Raw genomic sequence first — 24,654 nt, forward strand, 5'->3', positions numbered from 1 at the left:
TTCATAATTTCTAAACTATTTTTTTTTAATGATGGGGGGGAGACTAATCCGTCACTCCTTGTGTTCTGTGATGGGTTTCAGGCTCAGATGTGGAGACAGATCAGACAGGTGAAAAAGAACCTCTTCTTGGTAAGAAAACAGCCCTCTTCTTGGCGAACAAACTAGTTTAATGTATTTATTTTCATTTATAACATACTACTGTAAAATAGTGCAGTTCTCTTGATAACAGAGAGGATACACTGGTTTGCAGAGTTTGGAAAAGTGATAGTCTCTGTTATACAATTGGACAATTCAATTCAAGACATAAAACAGCCACAGCTTCTGAGAAGTGTTGAACCGTTCTTTCTGACTTTGTCCTCTAGAGCTTCCATCCACGTCTGTTACCTGTGTGTGTATTTTATTCAGCTCATAGTTTGATTGAGCTTTTATTTGTAAACAGTACAGAAAAGAATAACTCTGATTTAAGTTCACTGCATGTGTCATGAATTATTTCTACTAAAATAATATTTCCCCCCCCAGCACCTGTTGAGGATACGAAGCCACCAGCAGGTCAGACCACCACAAAGATTCTTTATGTTAGCTGAGACACAATATAAGAGAGGCTACCAATAAAGCTGGTTACATCTGACTCTTCACTTTTATCAGGTTTCGTCAAAAAGGAGGTAGAAAAGATTGAAGAAAGGGTTGAAAAACGTTTACAGACTCCATCCGAGGGAATCCCAGGTAATTTAGAATGGAAAGTAGATTTTTGCAGTCAGCTGCAGCTACCGTAAATTCCGGACTATTGAGCGCACCTGGATATAAGCCGCACCGGCTAAAAATAAGTAAATAAATGTATTTGTACATATATAAGCCGCACTTGAGAATAAGCCGCAGGTGTCCACGTTATAACAAGAGCTATTTACACGGAAAGACGTGACATAAAAACATTTGTTTAACTTTTAATTAAATACGTACTACTGGTAACATCCGCAAATACGAAGCCTAGCCGACGGTGTCTGTAACACGGCTGATGAAAAAGATGACCGTAATATATACTCAACAAAAATATAAACGCAACACTTTTGTTTTTGCTCCCATTTGTCATGAGATGGACTCAAAGATCTAAAATTCATTCCAGATACACAATATTACCATTTCTCTCAAACATTGTTCATAAATCTGTCTAAATGTGTGATAGTGAGCACTTTTGCTTTGCTGAGACAATCCATCCCACCTCACAGGTGTGCCACATCAAGATGCTCATCAGACACCATGATTAGTGCATAGGTGTACCTTAGACTGTCCACAATAAAAGGCCACCCTGAAATGTGCAGTTTTTGCTTTATTGAGGGTCTGGGGACTCAGAACCAGTCAGTATCTGGTGTGACCACCATTTGCCTCATGCAGTGCAACACATCTTCTTCGCATAGAGTTTATCAGATTGTCAATTGTGGCCTGTGGAATGTTGGTCCACTCCTCTTCAATGGCTGTGCGAAGTTGCTGGATATTAGTGGGAACTGGTACGCGCTGTCGTATACGCCGGTCAAGCACATCCCAAACATGCTCAATGGGTGACATGTCCGGTGAGTATGCTGGCCATGCAAGAACTGGGACATTTTCAGCTTCCAAGAATTGTGTACAGATCCTTGCAACATGGGGCCGTGCATTATCTTGCTGAAACATGAGGTGATGTTCATGGATGTATGGCACAACAATGGGCCTCAGGATCTCATCACGGTATCTCTGTGCATTCAAAATGCCATCAATAAAATGCACCTGTGTTCTTCGTCCATAACAGATGCCTGCCCATACCATAACCCCACCACCACCATGGGCCACTCGATCCACAACATTGACATCAGCAAAGCGCTCACCCACACGACGCCACACACGCTGTCTGCCATCTGCCCTGAACAATGTAAACCGAGATTCATCCGTGAAGAGAACACCTCTCCAACGTGCCAGACGCCATCGAATGTGAGCATTTGCCCACTCAAGTCTGTTACGGCGACGATCTGGAGTCAGGTTAAGACCCCGATGAGGACGACGAGCATGCAGTTGAGCTTCCCTGAGACGGTTTCTGACAGTTTGTGCAGAAATTCTTTGGTTATGCAAACCAATTGTTTCAGCAGCTGTCTGAGTAGCTGGTCTCAGACGATCTTGGAGGTGAACCTGCTGGATGTGGAGGTCCTGGGCTGGTGTGGTTACACGTGGTCTGCGGTTGTGAGGCCGGTTGGATGTACTGCCATATTCTCTGAAACGCCTTTGGAGACGGCTTATGGTGGAGAAATGAACATTCAATGCCCGAGCAACAGATCTGGTTGACATTCCTGCTGTCAGCATGCCAATTGCACGCTCCCTCAATGCTTGCGCCATCTGTGGCATTTTGCTGTGAGACAAAACTGCACATTTCAGGGTGGCCTTTTATTGTGGACAGTCTAAGGTACACCTATGCACTAATCATGGTGTCTGATGAGCATCTTGATGTGGCACACCTGTGAGGTGGGATGGATTGTCTCAGCAAAGCAAAAGTGCTCACTATCACACATTTAGACAGATTTATGAACAATGTTTGAGAGAAATGGTAATATTGTGTATCTGGAATGAATTTTAGATCTTTGAGTCCATCTCATGACAAATGGGAGCAAAAACAAAAGTGTTGCGTTTATATTTTTGTTGAGTGTATTTCACAAGAAAAAGTCCATCCATTCACTGCCTCAGAATGACTTCATTACTCACTTCCTCAGTCTCTGTTGTCGCTGTCAGTGTCATCTTTACGTGCAGCAGCTCCATTAGCTTCTTTGACAGCCAGGTCGATCGCCTTTAACTTGAAAGCTGCATCATATGTATTTCTCCGTGTGTTTTCCATGATGAGGGTGCGTGCATGAAGCGCAAAATGACTGATATTAAGATCCGACGTGACGAAGTCAAATGTTTTTGCGGCAGAAGCTCATTGTCCCCCATTAAAAATCCATGCATTAGCCGCACCGGAGTAGAAGCCGCAGTGCTCGAAGTGTGAGAAAAAAAGTAGCGGCTTATAGTCCGGAATTTACGGTAATTCTTATTTTTATTTTCACAATCAAAAAGCAGCGAGTCCTAACACTGAACAAGTACAACAAATGAATAGTTGTTGTTTTTGTACTCCAGTGTCTGAGAGTGTCTCTGTCCTCTTTAGTATCTTAAGTCACTTTTTTCTGTTTTAGTTTCAAAAAGAATTACAAGTATTCATCAGAACATCCACAGAGGTGATCCAGATGTATATCAGATCAAACCCTCTGAGGAGACAGAAGAAACAGAACAGTCAGGTATGTAAACCTAAATGTCAAAGCCTTCCTCAGCAGTATACCATTAATACAATGTGTGTTACATATTATAATGCTGGTACTTCACATACTTTAGAAAAGTCAGAGCTTCTCACATGTTGGCACATTTGGCTGTTTGTTACAATCAGATTCAGAAAGCTGGAACGCTCGCTCTATCACACTTTGAGTATTTCTACAAGGTTCACTTTGTAACCTCTGAGAGACAATACAAAGCTGCAACAGACTTTCATTTACTTCTGGAGGATTCTCAACAACAATAAAGACTAATGGTTCATTAATGAAAGCACATGATTAAAAAGTGGAGGAGGGACTTTATTAGTTACACCTCACTCTTCACACAGAGACTGTTTGATAAGACTCATTGATTCAAACCACAAAGACTGTCTCTGAAGATCTGAGTCCTTTACTAACACTAAACAGACAGGTGCACTTTTTAAATTGATTTGTATTCTTCACACTTTTTATTTCAGAGACGAATCAACATGAGGATGAGAAAGCATCTTCTGACTCACCCACAGATCAAACCTCTACTGTTGCTAACTTCAGTTCTCCTGTGACTGAGAACTCTCCAGATGTGGACCTGAAGGTCACTGATGGGGAACAACAGAAAGGGTCTGAACCACAGCAGGTCAATAAACCCTCAAGAAAAAACTGGTTCACACACTGATCCATGAGGTACACAACAGAACAGAAATGAATCAGACAAATCCTCTGTGAACAAGTTGTCCAGTGTTCCTCATGAGGAAAATTCCAACACGCCAAAGAAAGAAGAATCTGCAGAAGAAGCCAAACGTGAAGTCAAACAGGTTTCTCAAGCTGAAAAGGAATCTGATTCAATGAGTAATGGAGATAAGCCTTCAAACCAAAGAAGAGAGGAAACCGGCAACACTGACACTGCAGACACTCCACAGGCAGATTCAGATCAACACACTGAGGGCCAAAGCAGGAGACAGTCAGACAACACAACAGCAGAGGTAGATAAAGGTGAGGGTGAAAATGTTGAAGATAAAAAAGAGGAAGAGTGCGGTCCAAAAGAGAAAAAGCGAGACAATGAGAGCCCTAGTGAGGGTGAAGACAAACAGAGAGATGAAGGTGTTGATTAGGCCTGAGGAGAAAATATGTGGCAACTGAAAGTGAAAGTAGAAACAAAAAGAAAGGGTATAACTGTCGCTACTTTTTGTTTTCTTGCATTAAATGAGTAGTTATAGGAAACAGCAGTAGAAGTGAACATGATTGTTTTCCAATAGTCTTTGCACTGATTATTAAATAGATTGTGAATAGTCTATTTATTGTTTCTCTCTTCTTATTATTATTTTTTTCTTCAAAATATCACTCATTCACTTAGTTTTCAACAAATATTGTAATGTACTGTTAATTTACAGAATCTCATTTTAAAGCAGTGAGTAAAGTAAAACAAAATGTTATTCACAGGATAAAGAGATTTTTGCAAAGAAACTTTGCACATAAATGTAATAAGAGAAACGTAAAGTAATAGAGAATTCTAATCTACTGTTTCAGGGATATTTAGTGAGAAACTGTAGTGACATGTAAGTGTCAGTAGAGGGCGGTGTTTATCAGCCCTTATTTCGACAGATAACGGAGTAGACCGTGTGACTGAAAAACATCTTCAGCTAGATGGAGAAAATACAGTTATAAATGTGACAGTACAATGAATCCTTCTGGCTTTAGAGAGTAGCCCCGTAGCTTCTCTTTTTTTATGCAGACGTGTGGCGATCATAAGATTAAACAAAGTCTGTAAACGTGTTGAAAACAACTTAAAAATCTTTCAATAAAAACATGATTGTAAATGAGAGAGACAACGACTGCATAAACTAACCTAATTTAAACCACTTTTAGACCAGAATAGACGTCGTGACTTCAAGCTTCTAACTCATTGTTAAGGTCGAGGATAAACAGAGACCGGAAGCTCAGGTCTGACACCTGGACGGAATACTTTCGTTTGGAAGTTTACGCCCGACAGACACACATCACTTCGAAGCATTAACTGTGATTATTCTGCTGCTCTGACATGGCTTGGTTCTGCTTCCTGGCCTCCTTCATATTTACCTTCTGCCTCGGTGAGTTTTTCTGCTGACAAACATTGTGTTGTTTTTAGTTTGAGACTTTAGTGTTGACATGAAACTACAGCGCAGACCTCATCAAGGCATGTTGAGTTATGACATGGGTACAATAGTTCACAGCCTACATCTAATTATTATTGACCTGTTGATTATTTTTCTCTAAAAAATGCCAATTCACAACTTCATTATAAAGTTATAGATTTATATATCATATTAGTCTATTTCATGTTTGCTTTTATTTGTTTTAACTACTATACATGCAAATGTTTAACATTGACCTCTGACCATTGTTCAGTCATGATGTCTACATGATAGACTGGCTGTGGTTTGAATTAGGCTACTATAGGGACTTGTAAACTTCAAATAGCAATTTTTAAAAATCGTCTTTGTATATGGAGGGAAAAATGTGAACAATTGGATTCATATGCAGATATCATATTCACGTCGAATCTAATTTTCATGAGTGCAGCACAATAAACAAGTTTCAGATATAAAACACAATAATCACAAACACAGACAGTGTCGGAGAAGAAAAGTAAATTATTTGAGGCGTCTACAACCTGAAGCATCTTCCTCCAACACCTTCAATCTACTTTTAGAAAGATTTAAAGAGACACAGATCATCCTGCAGGAGATTCCAGACCACAGGAGAAGCTGAAACTTATTTTATTTATTCATTTGATGCTCCAGTATAAAAACACAATTAACAATCTCAAGATTCTATAAGTACATTTTAAATAAGAGTTGTTGTCATACATACAATGTTTAAAATATGTCTACTCTTACAAATGCTTCATATTCTCATAGCTCTCTATTATACATTTCTAGCTGCTGGATCGACTCCAAAATATGTCCTCAAGGGGACGAGGGAACATCTGAAGCCGGTCATCCCAGGACAACCAAATTCAATTCTGTGGCTTCATAATGACAACAAAGTGGTCGAGTTGGACGGCAAAGAGGAACAAGTGTACGAAGCATTTAAACACAGGATCACTCTCGACTGGATCACAGCAGAACTTGAAATCACCGACCTCAAATTTGAAGACAGTGGAGTCTATGAAGTGGAAGTAGACATTGACAGGACGTTATATTCTTCACGTTTTGAACTGAAGGTCATAGGTAGGTTTAACATTTAACACACAGATTATAATCAATCCATCAACATGAACACAGCTGGAAATGGGCTAAAAATAAACCCCAGTGTAAACTGTACATAAAAAGAGACAGGGATGATTTAAAACATTGAAACCCCAGATGGAATTGAAAATAACACAAAGACAACCTGCTAAATGTAGAAACTGTGAAATTACACATTATTTGTTTGAATTATGTCCAATTTGAATTTGATACCAACAACTTATTTAAAAAGAAAGTTGGTACAGTAGCAGTGAAAGACTGGAAATGTTAAGTTTTTATTATCACTTGATGGAACACATCAAACTGGATAAGGTGACGTGGCCACAGGTTAGTAACATGGCAGGTTTAAAAAAAGAACAACCCAGAGAGGCTGAGTCTTTGTGATGATGTGAACGGCTATCGCTCCCTCCAGGAAATACACCGGACCATTGGTTCACAACTGATGGATTTATTCTTCGTTTGCTTTCACCTTCAATCCACTTGTGTTGACTTAAATCCACCGTCAAACTTACAGACATAAAAGACGCTTAATTAACATAAATTATAAACAGAAACTTTTGGTGATAAAACAATACAATAACTGATAAACACACCTCGTTGGCTGCATACTCCTTGGAGAGAAAGAATTGAACGAAAAATGATAACAAAAATCTTGCTTCTTAAAGAAAAGGTTTAGTTTGCTTAATAAACAAAAAAAACAACAGAGACCCATCTCATATTACCGGTACTCTCCTCATGCTTTCAGAGTGTGTCACACACCTTATGTTCCCCCCCGCAACAGGTGTAACGTACTTATTTCCTATTTACAATAAATTAAATATTTCAAATAACATTTAAATAAAAACAAACAATATGACATAAATTATATTTATGGCAGTTAAACTCCCACCAAATCACAACCCTTGTGATTTCACTTCACAGCTTTACTTTGCAATGAACATAATAAGAAACATAATCATGGAACCATTAACATTCATTCTGCTTCAAGCAGTAGAACAGTTTTCTGTACTGGCCTATCAAGATAGACTGACCTACTGATACGTTTTCCCTGGCTGTTTAAGGTCCTGTCACTCATCAACAGCTTCAACTTTCTGACTCTACCATCAGAACTGAGATAAACTTCTACAACTCTTGCTAATTTCCACTGGTTTCGTGGAGAACCATCATCTTGTAGAACGACAACGTCATTAACCCTTGCTTCTCTCTTATCTTTCTGCCACACTTGGCGTTGTTGGAGATTAAGGAGATACTCCTTCTTCCACCTTGTCCAAAACTCGTTCGCCAAAAACTGAACCTGACGCCATCGTTTATGGAGGTACAAATCCTGACTCACAAACTGACCAGGAGGAGGTAGTACTATACTGGACTTCATCATAAGAATATGATTTGGTGTGAGTGGCTCAAGACTTGTGGGATCATTTAAATGCTCTAAAGTCAGAGGTCTACTATTTATAATAGCCATAACTTCATACAAAAATGTCCTAAGTGACGCACTGTCAAGTCTCTTAGCAGACTGATCTAGAATCGCTGTTAGCACGCTTCTGATTGTTCTTATTTGTCTTTCCCATATGCCTCCCATGTGGCTGGAAGATGGGACATTCATTATGAACTCACAACCGAGTTCTTTCATCTGTTCTTGATTCAGATCCTTCATTGCTTTCATGAACTCTCCCTTTGCACCTACAAAGTTAGTGCCTTGATCACACCTCAACTGTCTTACATTTCCTCGTATTCAAGGTTCAAGGTTCAAGGTTCTTTATTTGTCAAATATGCCACATGTTAAACATACAGCACAGATGAAATTGCATTCCCCCCCCCCCCCCCCAGTGCAAACCTGCAGTGCATAAAAGAGCACTAAAGAAAAAACTAGCAATACTATACAACAAATAACTTAACTAAAGACATTTGGACAACAAATAACGAACAACAGACAACAAATAACTTAACTAAAGACATTTGGACAACAAATAACGAACAACAGACAACAAATAACTTAACTAAAGACATTTGGACAACAAATAACGAACATCAGACAATCGACAGACAAGGCACTTGTGAGTGTTTCGCTTTGAGGTAGAATGTGGATGAATTACTATGAGGTAGATAAATTACAGTATTAACAATATAAACAGAGTGCAGATTAAAATACGAAGTTAAAGTGAGGTAGTGTGCAGTAGTGCAAATAGCAAATTACTATGAGGTAGATAAATTACAGTATTAACAATATAAACAGAGTGCAGATTAAAAATACAAAGTTAAAGTGAGGTAGTGTGCAATAGTGCAAGTGCAAGTAGCAAAATTACTATGAGGTAGATAGATTACAGTATTAACAATATAAACAGAGTGCAGATTAAAAATTCAAAGTTAAAGTGAGGTAGTGTGCAATAGTGCAATAGCATAGTCAATACAGTTCAATAACGGCTGTGCAGAGTTTTTAGGGTGCGTGAATTAGTGGAGCATGCAGGGGGTGGAGGAGGGGGGTGATGCCAGGTCCTGTAGGGGCAGACTGTGGCAGGATGAAGGGGGGGGGGATGGGGGGCAGAGGGGGCAGAGGGGTGAGGGAGGGTAGTGATGGGGATGGAGGGCAGAGGGGGCAGAGGGATGAAGGAGGGTAGAGAACTGAGGGCAGAGGGTGGAGGAGGCGGAGGGGGGATGGGGGCAGGGGCAGGAAAGGGGATGAGTGGACGAAAGGGGGGGAGGGCAGGGAGGGAGTTGAGACTCCTGACAGCCTGGTGGAATAGACTGTTCTTGAGCCTGCTGGTTCGAGCACGGAGACTCCGCAGTCTCTTCCCAGACGGCAGCAGGCTGAAGAGGCTGTAGGACGGGTGGGTGGGGTCACCTGCAATCCTGGTGGCTTTGCGGGTGAGACGTGTGTTGTAAATGTCCAGAAGGGGGGGAAGAGAGACACCAATGATCTTCTCAGCTACTCTCACGATGCGCTGCAGAGTCTTACGGCAGGACACGGTGCAGGCGCCGTACCACACAGTGATGCAGCTGGACATGATGCTCTCAATGGTGCCTCTGTAGAACGTGTGCAGGATGGAGGATGGGGCTCTCGCTCTCCTCAGTTTGCGGAGGAAGTAAAGGCGCTGGTGAGCTTTTTTGGCCAGTGATGCAGAGTTGAGGCTCCAGGACAGGTCTTCGGAGATGTGCACACCCAGGAACTTGGTGCTGCTCACCCTCTCCACTGCAGCACCGTCGATGGTCAGAGGAGCATGCTGGGTGTGCGTTCTCCTGAAGTCCACAACAATCTCCTTCGTCTTCTCCACGTTCAGATGGAGATTATTGTCTTTGCACCACGAGGCCAGTCTGCTCACCTCACTCCTGTAGATTGACTCATCGTTGTTATTGATGAGACCCACCACAGTCGTGTCGTCCGCAAACTTAACAAAGAGATTGGAGCTGGAAGATGGGGCGCAGTCATGGGTCAGCAGAGTGAAGAGGAGGGGGCTCAGCACACATCCTTGGGGGGCCCCCGTGTTCATCATGATGGTGCTGGAGGTGTTGCTGCCGACCCGGACTGCCTGTGGTCTCCCTGTCAGGAAGTCCAGCAGCCAGTTGCACATGGAGGTGCTTAGGCCCAGGTTGTCCAGTTTGTGGATGAGCTGCTGCGGGATGATAGTGTTGAATGCTGAGCTGAAGTCGATGAACAGCATTCTGACGTGGGCGTCCTTGGTCTCCAGGTGGGTGAGGGCTGAGTGGAGGGCAGTGGAGATGGCGTCGTCAGTCGATCGGTTAGGCCGATATGCAAACTGGTAGGGGTCCAGGGTGGAGGGGAGGGCGGACTTGATGTGCTGCATGACCAGCCGCGCGAAGCACTTCATGAGGATGGGGGTTAGTGCGACCGGGCGGTAGTCATTGTAGCAGGATGGAGACGACTTCTTGGGGACCGGGATGATGGTGGTGGCTTTGAAGCATGTGGGGACAACAGCTTGGCTCAGTGACGTGTTGAAGATGTCGGTGAGGACATCTGTGAGCTCCTCAGCACAGTCTCTCAGGACACGACCTGGGATGTTGTCAGGACCTGGCGCTTTCCGTGCATTTGTTCTCTTGAGGGATCGCTTCACGCTATCCCGGGAAAGCGTCAGTACCTGGTCGCCAGGAGAAGGTGGCGTCTTCTGTGCTGGGGTGCTGTTGTCTGCCTCAAAACGAGCAAAGAAGTTGTTGAGGTTGTTTAGCAGAGAGGTGGAGCTGTCACAGGTCTGCGGAGGGGGCTTGTAGTCCGTGATGGTCTGGACCCCCCGCCACAGGTTCCTGGTGTCTCTGCTGTCGGTGAACCGGTCTGCGATCCTCCTGGAGTATTGCCTCCTGGCCAATCTGATGCCTCGTGACAGGTTGGCCCTGGCAGTCCTTAGGCCCACCGCGTCCCCAGCTCTGAAGGCAGTGTTCCTGGCCTTCAGGAGCCTGTGGACTTCACCTGTCAGCCATGGCTTCTGATTGGCCCGAATGGTGAAGGTCTTGGTTACCGTGAAATCGTCCATGCACTTTTCCATGTAGGACGTGACGGTCTCAGTGTACTCCTGGAGGTCGGTGATGTTGTTGTTGGTGGCTGCTTGTTTAAACATGTTCCAGTCAGTGGTGGAGAAGCAGTCCTGGAGTGCTTCTGTGGACCCCTCAGGCCACACCCGTACCCGCTTCCTAACTGGTTTGGTGACTTTAACCAGTGGCCTGTATGCTGGCATTAGCATAACAGTGGTGTGGTCTGAGGCTCCGAGGTGGGGGAGGGGGAGGGCTTTGTAGGCCCCTTTGTTTACAGTGTAAACATTGTCCAGAATATTGTTACCTCTAGTGGGAAACTTGATGTGGCCATGAAGTTGTGGAAGCACACTCTTGGGGTTTGCGTGGTTGAAATCCCCAGCCAGGATGAGAAAGGCATCAGGGTGTGCTGTCTGCTGCTCACTGATGTGTTTGTGGAGATAATTCAGAGCCTCACTCCTGTTGTTGGTGGAGCCAGGAGGGATGTAAATTGCTACCAGCAATATGGCACTAAATTCCCTCGGCAGGTAGAATGGCCGGCATTTAATAACCATAAACTCCACGACTGGTGAGCAGTGCTTACATACTACCACCGCGTCACGGCACCAGGCATCACTGATGTAAACACACAGACCCCCGCCGCGAGTTTTACCACCCTCGACGAGCACTCTGTCTGCCCGGTAGCATGTTAGCCCGGCTAGCTGAATAGCATGGTCCGGAACACTGTCATGAAGCCATGTTTCCACAAAAACAAAAACACAAGACTCACTCACAGTCCTGGAAGTTGTCCGGAGCAAGCGAATATAATCTAGTTTATTGTCCAGCGAGCGTACGTTGGCCAGAGTGATGGTCGGGATAGCCGGCCGGTGAGGGCTAGCCTCTAGCCTAGCCCGGATACCTCCACGCTTCCCCCTCTTCTGCTTCCTTGTATTCCGACAGTGGCGCTTCCACTGTGGGCTGGTTGCAGGAGTGGGGGTCGGTGATCGAGCAGGCCTCCGGAGCAGACCGAAGTCCCGTAGCTCTTCCGCTAGCACTGCATTTACCTCCGTATTTGTGGTTTTACCGATGTCAAGCAGAACCTCACGGGTGAATGTGCGCCTTGGGGTTAGTGGGGTTAGTGGACGCGACGAAGACAGACAATTACACACAGATAAACAACCTAAAAAACATAAAAACGCAGGTTTGCCGGGAGAGAGAGAGATGAATTATTGCAATGAATGCACGCAATGCATTGAGAAAAGCATCTGTGGTGAGGTCATCTAACATTTCAAGGTGTACTGCCCTAGAACAGAGACATGTGAAAAGAAGACCATACTTCTTCAGCTCCTTTCTGGCTTCCTTCACATAAAACGGTCCAAAACAGTCTATGCCACAATATGTGAATGGAGGTGTCGTTTCCATCCTCTCTTCAGGCAAATCAGACATTTTTGGGTCTTGCGTGTTCCTTCTGTACTTTCTGCATGTTGTGCACTTATAGATGTGTGAGGCTACAGCACTGCTGCATCCAATGACCCATATTCCGTTGGAACACAACTCATTTGCAGTTAGCCCTCTTCCTTGATGATGAACCTTCTCGTGGAAATGCTTTATGAGTAAGGATGATACATGGCTTGACCTTGGCACAACAGCAGGATGCTTGACATGTGGGTGAAGGGCAGATCGTGTCAAACGTCCTCCAACCCTGAGCACCCCGTGCTCATCTACAAATGGACTTAGTTTGTGTAGCGTGTTTGCCTTGTCTTTATGTTTTATTTCTTTGTGTTGCTCTATACTCTTGATTTCTTTGACGAATGCTTCCCTTTGAACCAACTTGATTATGAAAAGCTCCGCTTCCTGCCTTTCATCGATACTTGTAGCCTCGCCTGTTTTAGGTTTGAGACCTTTGATTTGCTTAGCATGGCGTTTGAGACAAGCAATTGCCTTGACAGCTCTTTTTCAATCAGAAAACTTTCCTATACGGTCCAGCAACATCCTTTCTTCCTTTGCTCTTGTGTTGAGCACTTGAACCTTTCGAAGCTCTGGATCATCGTCGACGACTTCTCCCACAATAACATCTCCAATGGGTAAGTCCTTTTTCCAAAGAAAGTCTGGGCCTGTGAACCAGTTTGAAGTGACAAGCTGTTCTGCCATTAGACCTCTTGAGGAATGGTCTGCAGGATTATCTTGAGTTTGATGGAAAGTTTGATGGAATGTAGCATCTTTTGATACTGATGTTAGACAAATTTTGGAGATCTTGCAGCCACAATTCCCATTGTGATCTCAGTTCTTCCGGCAGTGGCTCATCCCACTGAACTTTGTCTCGACATAGTTGTTGTAAGATCTGCTTTCCACAGAGGATGAAAGGTGCTACAAACCCCAATGGGTCGTAAATGGAAGCTACTGTGGATAGCACTCCTCTTCTTGTCAGTGGATGCTCTTTGATAATAACTCTAAACTGAAAGTTATCAGAAGACACACACCACTTAACACCAAGAGCTCTTTCCACGAGCGGCTCTCCTAAGGCCATATCCAGGTCCTTGACACTTTCAGTGCATTCTTCTTTTGGTATTGATTTCAACACCTCTTTACTGTTGGAAATGAACTTGTGGAGTCTGAGCTTTCCTGAACTACAAAGCTCCCTTGCTTGTTTGATGAGCTGAATTGCTTCAGCATCAGATGTTACACTCACCAGTCCATCGTCAACATAGAAATTCCTTTGGATGAATGAAAGTGTTTTTTCATCAAACTGATCTTGACCTTCAGTGGCTAGATGTTTAAGACCAAAATTGGAACACCCGGGAGAGGAGGCTGCACCAAAGAGATGGACTTTCATCCGAAAAACTGACAGAGGAGACTCTAGATCACCATTCTCCCACCATAAGAACCTCAGGTAGTCCTGGTCTTCAGGCCTGACATGGAACTGATGAAACATACGTTCCACATCGCACATGACAGCGATTGGACCCTTACGAAACCTACAAAGCACTCCCACCAAGGTGTTTGTGAGCTCTGGTCCAGTCAGAAGGTGATCATTTAATGAAGTGTCCTCGAATTTCGCAGAACAGTCGAACACAACCCTTATCTTCCCAGGCTTTTGAGGGTGGTATACCCCATGATGTGGAATATACCAGACTGGTTGATTGTTCAGTTCTTCTGCTGGTACCCTTTCTGCATCACCACGAGCAATGACATCATTCATAAAGTTCACATAGTCTTCACAATAACTTTTGTCTCTCTTAAACTTTCGTTCTAAGCTCTTTAAACGCTGGACAGCACATAATCTATTGTTGGGTAGATTTGGTCGGCCTTGTTTAAAAGGTAAAGGCATTTCATAATGCCCATCTTCCTTGTGTCTGATTCCTTCTTTCAACTTAGTCAAGAAGTGAAGATCTTCCTGAGAAACAGGTGACTCATCTACAACCTTCTCACAGAAATCAGATTCTAACGCTTTGATTATGTCATCTGGAGCAATCCTTTCTCTAATCTGAGTCTTGCAAACATAATGAACTTCACCTCTGAGCTTCACTGCTGGTTTGAGCTCAGATGTCACTTGTTTAACAATGATGCGATGACTTACACCAACTGTATCACCATATTGTTCACATGGGTGGCCATAACTTACTATGCTCCAACCTAGGTCAGTTTTCTGAGCAAAGGGTTGGCTTTCTTCCCCACACACAACTTCCCGTGGCATTAGAGCCTGTGGGCAATTATACCCGATCAACAGACCAATTTCACACTCCTTTAGTGGAGCAATGTGCTCTGCAAGATGCTCCAAGTGAGGCCATGCTTGAGCAGTCTCTGGGGTTGGGATATGATCTCGATTAGCAGGAATGAATTCCCGAGTGTAAACTGTTGGCACTGTGATCTTCTTAGAGGAAGACAGTCCTCTTATTTGGAGGCCATTGATTCTGTTACAGGATATGACTGTTCCCTTTGATGACATTGTAGACAGTTTTAGTTTCACTTGTTCTGTGTTTGTGTCTAGTGTATCTGCTACTTCTTCAAGAATGAATGAAGAGTTACTTTGCGAATCTAGCAGAGCATAGACAAGAAACTCTTTGCTTGGCTCACTTGGTGCTGACACATAGACAGGTACAATTGCTGAAGTCTGTGTACCGCTGCCTTCTTGCACAACTCTGTTGGACATGATTTCTTTGATGTCCTCTTGTGGTTGAGCTGACGATGTCTTTTCTTTACCGTGACTTACTTCTTTAGATTTCTCTCTCTTTGGTTCTTGTTTAGAGCGATCTTCGTGTAGACATGTTGGATGACGTTTTGAGCAGGTGTTGCAGACCATCCGGTTTCTACAGCTCTTGGAATGATGACCTGGACTCAAACAACCAAAACACAGCTTCTCAGTTTGAATGAACTTAACTCGGTCAGTAATTGGCCTTTCCATAAATTTCCAACACTTCTGCAAGGCATGTCCTGTTTTCTTACAGAACACACATGTGTCTACACTTCTTTCACTAGTTTGTTGTGAAGATCTTGACCCCTGCAGTTTGATTCTTTGAGACTGTTACGTGTTGTTGCTTGCCCTTTGCCTTATCAGGTTCACCTTGTCTTAAAGCATTATAAGACGTTATAGGGTTGCACGCAATGCTAGCTTCCATTGTTAGGAATGTCACAAAATAACTAAAGCTTGGGAACCTTCGGTGTTCCAGTTGGTACTGTGTGGCTTTTCGATTCCATCTGGTACTTAGCCAATCAGGTAGTTTGGCTGTGAGTCTCTGATTCTCAATCCCATCATTAAGAACATCAAGATCAAGAATTTGAGACATAGCAGATTCACAACTGCGCAAAAAGTCCACAAATCTCCTTAGATCGGAACTTTCTCTGGCAGCTATTTTTGGCCAGGCATGTAGTCTGTCTCTGAGAGCCTTGGCTATCATGAAGGGCTCCCCATATCGTTCATTGAGAAGGTCCCATGCTGCATTGTAGGAGTCTCTTGAACCAATCAGAAAGTAGCCTTCTAAAGCTTCCTTAACTGCTCCTCCAACATATTTCTGTAGGAAGAAGATTTTCTCTGCAGTTGGTATATGTTTCTTCTCAATTAGTGTCTGAAAGGATGACTTCCAATGACTGAACTTCAGTGGATCTCCACTAAATATGGTAGGTTCTGGGATAGGTAACCTATTTGCTGATATAGCCTCAGCCAACACTTTCACAAGCTCTCTTGTATCATCTTGATGCACACTTCTTGGAGTCACAACCGTGTCTGATTGTTGGTACTGATTTAACGGTTTTACCTGATTGTATGCTTGCACAACTGAATCAGAATTTTGTTGTTTAATTCCTTGTTCTGGATAGAACTCATTATCATCATAGATTTTAAGCCTCGCTCTGGCTGCATTCAGCCTTTTAAGCTCTTCTAAGCGCTCAACTTCTCTTTTCAAGTTTTCCACAGACTCTCTTCTTACAGCATTCTCTTCTTGCTGTTTCCTTGAAAGAGCAGCTTCTCGATTCTTCCTTTCTATCTTACGCTGAGCATCTTCCTTTTCTTCTTGAAGACGACGAGTTATTGCAGCTACTTCTTGATCTGCAGCTATTAGCCTTTCCTCTGCTTCAAGTTTTTTCAGTTTTTCTCTGCAGCTCTCTTGCTCAGCCATGACTTGCAGTACAGCCCGTGTAGCTGCATATTCTGCAGCTGCTTCTTGTCTTTGGACTGAGGTCGCATTAGAGCAGATAGAACTAGGTTTAAGGAGGTTAGAGACTGTATGTAAAACACTAGAGCATGAAGATGCAAATACTGAGCTGTTATTAGGCCAAATCAGATTTTCTGTGATCCCTTGAATTTGACATTGAGTGTTCTGTACAACAATCTTTGTGATCGATATAGAATTATCTAGCTTGCGTCGCATCTCTTGAGGTGGGATATCAATCCCTCTGTATTCATCGTACACTATATTCAGTTCGGACAGTTCTCTTTCAATAGTATTGATGTGTTCTTGTAGGATGTCGCTAGGATCCTGTCTTATCGCAGATTTTTTAGCTACCTTAGTCAGAGCCTTCCAGCGTTCATAAATGCTGTCAAAGCGCAGCTGTAGTCCCTTCATTTTTTCACCATGAAAGTCTTTCCCTTTTTCTGTTAATGTGCGAGCTCTTTCACTTCTGCGTAACTCAGGCTGCTCTACCTGTACATTGTAAGGCTCTTCTATCTGTTCTGTAGGTGCTGTCCCTTGACACTCTTCATTAGATTGTGACATTTTACATTACCTATGAACCTTTCACCCTTAAGCACAGTAGTAAACAAAGAACCCTTTTGCAAATATGAATGAACTAAACTTGTTCACTGAGCTAAACTAGATCAGTTCACTGTGTTTCAAAGTCAAACCTTCAAATACCATTAAACTTGAAAATATTTCTTGAAAATATTTTACCATTAGTAGTCCTTGTGACAATATCTCAAACTTAGAATGAATGCAATGGATAAACATTTCCAAATACCAAAATGTAAATAAAGTTCTTCCTTTTATGAAGAAATTAATTACCTTCCTTAGAACTTAAATCAATAGAAATAAATCAATGCTTTAACATTTCTTATTAACCCTGATATTGTTAGGCTTCACACAGTCCCTTAAAGTTTTTTCAATCCTTGTGTCACTCTTCAGGACATGCACTATGATGTCTGACTTATAGACGTCTTCATGAAAAAACTGATGAACACATGTGTCCTTAACACTATACAGTGGCTTATCCGTTTCCCGTCTTGATGCGCCGTCGGGCACGAGCAGGGAACGTAGTGTCCGTGGTGGCTTGAGATGACTGTCGGGCACGTGCAGGGAACGTGGTGTCCGCGCAGGGTCGAGTTTGACTATCGCTCCCTCCAGGAAATACACCGGACCATTGGTTCACAACTGATGGATTTATTCTTCGTTTGCTTTCACCTTCAATCCACTTGTGTTGACTTAAATCCACCGTCAAACTTACAGACATAAAAGACGCTTAATTAACATAAATTATAAACAGAAACTTTTGGTGATAAAACAATACAATAACTGATAAACACACCTCGTTGGCTGCATACTCCTTGGAGAGAAAGAATTGAACGAAAAATTATAACAAAAATCTTGCTTCTTAAAGAAAAGGTTTAGTTTGCTTAATAAACAAAAAAAACAACAGAGACCCATCTCATATTACCGGTACTCTCCTCATGCTTTCAGAGTGTGTCACACACCTTTTGTTCCCCCCCGCAACAGGTGTAACGTACTTATTTCCTATTTACAATAAATTAAATATTTCAAATAACATTTAAATAAAAAGAAACAATATGACATAAATTATATTTATGGCAGTTAAAACGGCTTCTTTGAAAGTCTGTGCTGATAAACAGTACAGCAATCAGAATAATGTTGTTGTTTTTTTTAAATATTATTGAAAATAATCTCGGGGGTTATTGTCTGCCAAAAGTACAAAACATGAGAGGATTCAGAGAATCTAAAGAAATATCTGTATGTGGAGGACAAGGTGTGTGGCCCTGAGACAGCATTAAAAAAAGATACCACTGCCACATTAATTGTCTTAGAAACAGAGAGCTAGCTGGAACTTCACCATGCAAAATCAGAAATGATATACAGTATATAGCAGATCCAGAAACACTGCCACATGTGGGTCTGACAAGAGATGTGTTTATAGGCTCTGTACCTTTGGCAACACTTCAGTTTCAAGTCGCTCATTTTGTCACATTTGTATGTTTGAGGTTTTTAATGTGTCTGAATTGCATTTTTTTCTCTACAAGTTTTTAGCACTTGTTGTATTCAGAAACAAACACATATCAGTCATCATAATCAGTAAATGGAGAATTATTCCAGTCACATTCTACACTTCAGGCAGCCTGTTGTTGGTTCATGGTCTCACTAAAAGTTAACATGGTTAGTAAGTGTAGCAGGTTTCTTAAAGGAACTGAAGGGCAGTGTAGGGGAGGTTAAATATTATCTTTTGATATTGATGCTATAAAATGGATTTTATAGAACTGCATCTACTTTTTATCATGGCTGAGAGGAGTGCCCTTGATAAACAACTGAAGACAGTTTATATTCAGTGGCAGAGCAGAAGTTACTTTCACTTTCTCATGCTACAGAACAAAGTCAGGTTGTTGAATTGAAGGTCGAGCCCTCTACAACAGATTCCTTTAACTATGACATCATTCTTTCCTTTAAAGGAGTCGATCTTAATCAAACTGTGATAAAAAGACTTTGATGTTATAGATTAAAGACACTCTTGTTACCAAATCTTTTCTGATACGCCGTGTAATGCATTTTAAACCCAACACTGTATATTATGTTTTCATAATATTCAAGATGTATTGTTTCTGTGTATACATATCAGGGCCCCACGGATATGAGACTTTTGCGGACGATTCTGATAAATTTCGGCAAGATTTTTTACTTTTTTTTACAGTTAAACAAAAGCCTTTATTGGCCAGAATAACTAAGAGTGCACTTAAACACTTGGACATTAACAACTATAAATAAAAAGTATGTAAACCATAAATAAACTTGAATGTAAGTAACCGAGTGATATTGGAATATATCAGAGATCAAATTAATCGTGACTCATATAATATGAGGATTTAGGTATGTATTCATCTATACATCCATTTTCACATTTTCTTTCAGACAAGGTTGCCATGCCGACCATATCTTGTGAGATACACAAAGACAGCAGCTCGGATGTTTCTGAAGTCCAGGCGACGCTGCTGTGCTCTGCAGAGCTCACATCACCTGAGTCCTTGATGAAGTTTGAGTGGACATCATCACGGGGAACATCACAACCAGGACACAAGATGAATATATCTGTGGGACATGAACAAGCTAATGAAGAATACATTTGTTCAGTCAGCAACCCTGTGAGCAGAGAGACGAATACATTCACAGCAAAGGATTGTTTCCCCGGTATGATCTTATGGATAACTGCATGTTCATGTTTTGGATTTGATCATTTTTAAGTGAATGTTCTTTTAGAAAATGTGAAGCTTTGTGGCCAAGTTCTACTTTTTTTCAGCAGGGTTGACAAGATGAAGATGTGTGAAAAGATCTCTTTGACACAAGGACTCATAGTTGTTCATCAAATGAATGTTTCGGTTGTCTCTGTTGTTACTGTACTACATGATGTTGTTTTAGTGGTGAGTGTCCCTCTAACTTTTGACTCTTGTGTTTCTGTGCAGAAGAAGATTCCTCTGTAGCTTTAGCCGTCAGCCTGACTGTCATTGGTTTATTTGTACTCGTGTTGAGCATCGTCTTCTGCAAAGTGAGACAAAAAGGTACAGTAGAAAGTAACGACACTTTCATCAGATAAAACATTTCTCAGGATCTAGATCCTCAGCAGTGCGACCTGATAACATTTATATTAATGATGTGCAATTATTTTAAAAGCTGTGTGTAACAGTTAAGTGCTCATAATAAGTTTAGAAAGAGGAAAGGTAGTTTGTTAGTAAGTTATCAAAAGCTCGTCTATGATTACCCACAATGTGAAGAAAGTCAATAATGTTCTCAGTCATCCAGGTCATGGTCCATTAGAAGCCAACTGGACTGATTAAAGATCTTAAACATCTTCAAGAACAAGCTTCGACATATTGAGCCCTGTTATTGAACACAAGCAGCTTTTATGAATCACTTCAATCTTCACATTGTACTCAAACTAACATGTACTTATCACCTTTTCATCATCACCTCTCACCTTTGATTCCAGCATGTTTTGCTAAAGACGATGTGGAGAAACAGTCATCAGCTGAAGGTATGACACTTTATGTTTTCAGTCTCAGATGTTGGGCTGAAGCTTCTCTTTCTAACACATCTAAAACTGATAAATATTTCATTTATAATATATTTATATATATATAGAGTTCAATTCATAACAAAGAGGATACACTGGTATGCAGAGTTTGGACAAGTGATAGTCTCTGTTTAGTGATTGGACGATCTCACAGCTTTCATCAATGGTCGCTTTCATTTGAAATAGAAAATCTAAAAGGAACGACCTCCAACATAGAACTTTACAAAACTGAGCTCTACTTGATTCGTCATCTTTTACAAAAAGATTCGAAAGTAAGCTTGCTCTGCTGCTAGTACCAGATGAAACATTTTCTTCAGGCTGGTGTTTTCTGTTTATTCTGTACAGAAAGAGTTCCAGAGAAGAGCGAGCGCTTACCTCCAACAACACAATCCTTTCAATTACAAATAGTTGATGTCCTACAAATAAAGAATATTTGATTGTTCTTTGAATGAAATGAAATGAAATGTGTTTCAGGTTCAGCTCAGAGAGGTGAAAACAAACCTCTTCTTCACGGAGAGGATACTACGTTACCTAAAGGTGATAAAAAAAAGAAAACGATTCATGTAGAAATCGAGATTCTTCTTGTCTAAGATTTAAAATCGATTCATAAATTCTAAAAAAACATTTTAGAAACATCCTTTTTTAATGAGGAGCCACATGTCCGTCCTGAACCCGGGCCGTCCACCTGGTGGACCATAGCCCCCCCCCCCCCCCCCCGTTAAATGTTGTGACAAACACACGGTTATAAAAAAGGTACTGCAAATTTAGAATGTTTGTGCTGTCATGTCTTTTCAGGGAAAGGCGTCAAAGAGCTGGTCGCTGATTGGGAAGGTCAAGGTAAATTCTGTCAGCTCCGAGCTGTAACTAATGCTTATTTCATGATAACAACCACGAGAGCAACAAGTCCTCTCATCAAACATTTGTCATATTTGCTGATTAAAGGGATACTTCACCCATTTACATGAAGCTGTGTCAATAGAAACATGGTAGTAGTGTTGAATGGTCGTGAATCCAACCCTCATTTTGCCCTGAGACGAGAAAAATATGTTTTTCTTTGCTTGAAAGTTTTCTTCATGTGATGCAAAAAGCGTCATATTGCATCACACTACTACCATGTTTCTAATGATACACAGCTTCATGTAAATGGGTGAAGTATCCCTTTAATCACTGTATTGTTTCAGTTCTACTCTGAATAAATATCACAAACTGCTCTCACCTTAATTGTTTGTTACTCCGACAGCTTATTTCAGGTCTCTTAAAGCAGTTCTTCTCCTTCATACATTTCTTTTCAGATATGAATCCTCCTAAATCTCCACCTGGTGAATTAAAACCTCTAAAGGATCAGAAGATGAAGAGTGATATGGAAACATTTTCTTCAGGCTGGTGTTTTCTGTTTATTCTGTACAGAAAGAGTTACAGAGAAGAGCGAGCACTTACCTACAAAAACACAATCCTTTCAATACAAATAGTTGATGTCCTACAAATAAAGAATATTTGATTGTTCTTTGAATTAAATGATTTTTTTAGAGCTCATGGTTGATATCATCGTCACTTTGATGCAGTTTGTTTAGATGAAACTTAACATTTGATATTGATGCATTCTGTGGTGACCTGGAGACAGTCAGGGGTTCTAATGTGAAAATGTTGATCAAATTACTCTTCAATATCTGATTCATCTTTTCTCACTGTAAATCTACAACATGTGTTCTGTGATGTGTTTCAGGTTCAGCTCAGAGAGGTGAAAACAAACCTCTTCTTCACAGAGAGGAAACGCTTCCATCTCATCAGAGACTCGACTATGCTGTGCCAGAAAATACTACGTTACCGAAAGGTGATACAAAAAAATCGATTCATGCAAAACTCGAGATTCTTCTAAGAATTAAAATCGATTCATAATTTCTAAAAAACGATGAAAAAAAAAGATGGGGGAGGGGCACTAATCTGTCACGTCGCTTCTCTTCAATCAGTGAAATGCCAAATAGAGCAACAAGAAATTCTGCCAGTCTTACAGATGACTGAAGTAGATCCTGAAGTACGAATTCAAAAATAGACTTAGAATCCATGGATCAATAAATCCAGAATCGTTTTGAATTGAAAATCGATTCTTCTTGACTCATTACCCCAAAAGCAAATCCAATCGTGACGATTTAGAGTTGGAGAGTGAAAAAAGTAAAAGCTGCTCAATGTTTATTTCTCGTGTTTTTAAGGATTATTTTGAGGCTTTTATGTCTTTATTTTGAAAAAGGACAAAGGACCGTGGATAGAGTCAGAAATCTGCTGTCATGTCTTTTCAGGGAGTGTCAAGGAAAAGAGAGATTATTTTGAAAGACCGGCTTCAATCAAAAAAGCTCAAGGTAAATTCTGTCAGCTCCGAGCTGTAACTAATGCTTATTTCATGATAACCACCACGAGGGCAACAAGTCCTCTCATCAAACATTAGTCATATTTGCTGATTAATCACTTTATCATTTACTCTGAATAAATATCACAAACTGCTCTCACCTTAATTGTTTGTTACTCCGACTGCTTATTTCATGTCTCTTAAAGCAGTTCTTCTCCTTCATACATTTATTTTCAGATATGAATCCTCCTAAATCTCCACCTGGTGAATTAAAACCTCTAAAGGATCAGAAGATGCAGAGTGATATGGATCCACAACAGATCATAGACTCTGTTGATGAAGAGGTCTCAGAGTCTGGAGAAAATAAAACAGACCCAGCTGGTGTCAGAAATACCAAAGACACACATCAGAAATCTACTCCTGTGCAGCCAGGTCTGAAAACAAGTTTTCTTTTAAGTAGATGAAGAATTACAACAGCAAGATGAAAAAGAAACAGAAAAAATAAAAAAGTGACTGAACTGCAGGGGGGAAAATGAATTAACTTTCAGTCCATGTTGTCGCATTTATCAGAAAGACACAACATATAATTGTTTTGTATTTTTCATACAGTCCCATCGTCTGCCTCACCCAAGGATGAAACCTCTCTCGATGAGAACTCTCCAGATGTGCACCCTAAGGTCACTGATGGGGAACAACAGAAAGGACCTGACTCAGAGGAGGTCAATGAAGACCCTCCAGAAGAAACTGTCTCACACACTGATCCATCAGGTACTCAAGAGACAATATATGATTTGTCTTTTCTCCTTATAAAGCTACCACTTGTTGTTTTTAATCTGTTTCAGGCTCAGATGAAGACGAGGCTCAGGGAGATGAAAAGAGCCCGCTTCATGACACGACACAAAAACTTCCAGAGAGTGAAAAAGGTAAAAGCTGCTCAATGTTAATTACTCTTTTTTTAGAGGTTTATTTTGGGGCTTTTATGCCTGTAAATAAATAAGAAACTTCATGTTTAAGATTCACTTCAAAGATCTCACTGATAACTTCCTTCATGTTGGTCTAAGAGCATTTTTATATTCTCTGGTACTTTATATGTTTTGTTCTCTTCAGACATATGTGATGAGGAAGCATAAAGAGAATATATGATCTGTTCTTGGCTAATTTAAGATCAGAAATGTGATGTTTAAACAACATTCACAGATCAACTCAGATGAATGTTACTGAAGGTCATTTGTGAACAGATTGAAAGCAGTCACTCTATAAATCTGATTGTTATCAAGTGTCTTTAACACGGTGCTTTTTCTTGATTGAATCATTTGAAGTTGAATTCATTTACAATCATGTTCCCCTCGTCTCAGGATGAATTGTTTTATCTTTGGTGAATTTTTCGGGTCGGATGAAAAAGACAGATCAGGAACAGTCGTCACCACATCTGCCTTTGCTTTACATTTATTTATGGAGTACACTTAACAACAATAATGACTAATGAAGTCTGAAGATCTGAGTCCTTTACTAACACTAAACAGACAGGTGCACTTTTTAAATAGTTTTGTATTCTTCA

General features: G+C 41.2%; 2 protein-coding genes across 2 annotated transcripts in view; both read left to right on the forward strand.

Annotated features, from left to right (window-relative positions):
* The window catches only part of LOC306833263 (uncharacterized protein), a 94,413-nt gene that overhangs the window by 36,212 nt on the left and 33,547 nt on the right, over positions 1-24,654 (forward strand). The window contains exons 16-17 of the mRNA XM_079358412.1: positions 23,816-23,864; positions 23,939-24,019. Coding sequence (XP_079214538.1) covers positions 23,816-23,864; positions 23,939-24,019 — 130 coding nt within the window. The remainder of the gene's footprint in view (positions 1-23,815; positions 23,865-23,938; positions 24,020-24,654) is intronic.
* On the forward strand, positions 5,056-22,497 carry LOC306832904 (lymphocyte function-associated antigen 3-like; the record flags this gene model as incomplete). Its single annotated transcript, XM_079357924.1, has 9 exons — positions 5,056-5,383; positions 6,215-6,505; positions 19,600-19,875; positions 20,148-20,243; positions 20,672-20,716; positions 21,230-21,292; positions 21,551-21,592; positions 22,048-22,138; positions 22,479-22,497. Exons 1-9 carry the CDS (start codon positions 5,335-5,337, stop codon positions 22,495-22,497), a joined length of 972 nt encoding a protein of 323 aa, XP_079214050.1. The 5' UTR covers positions 5,056-5,334.

Source organism: Symphodus melops, assembly GCF_947650265.1.
Source record: "Symphodus melops genome assembly, chromosome: 12".
Taxonomy (NCBI): Eukaryota; Metazoa; Chordata; class Actinopteri; order Labriformes; family Labridae; genus Symphodus; species Symphodus melops.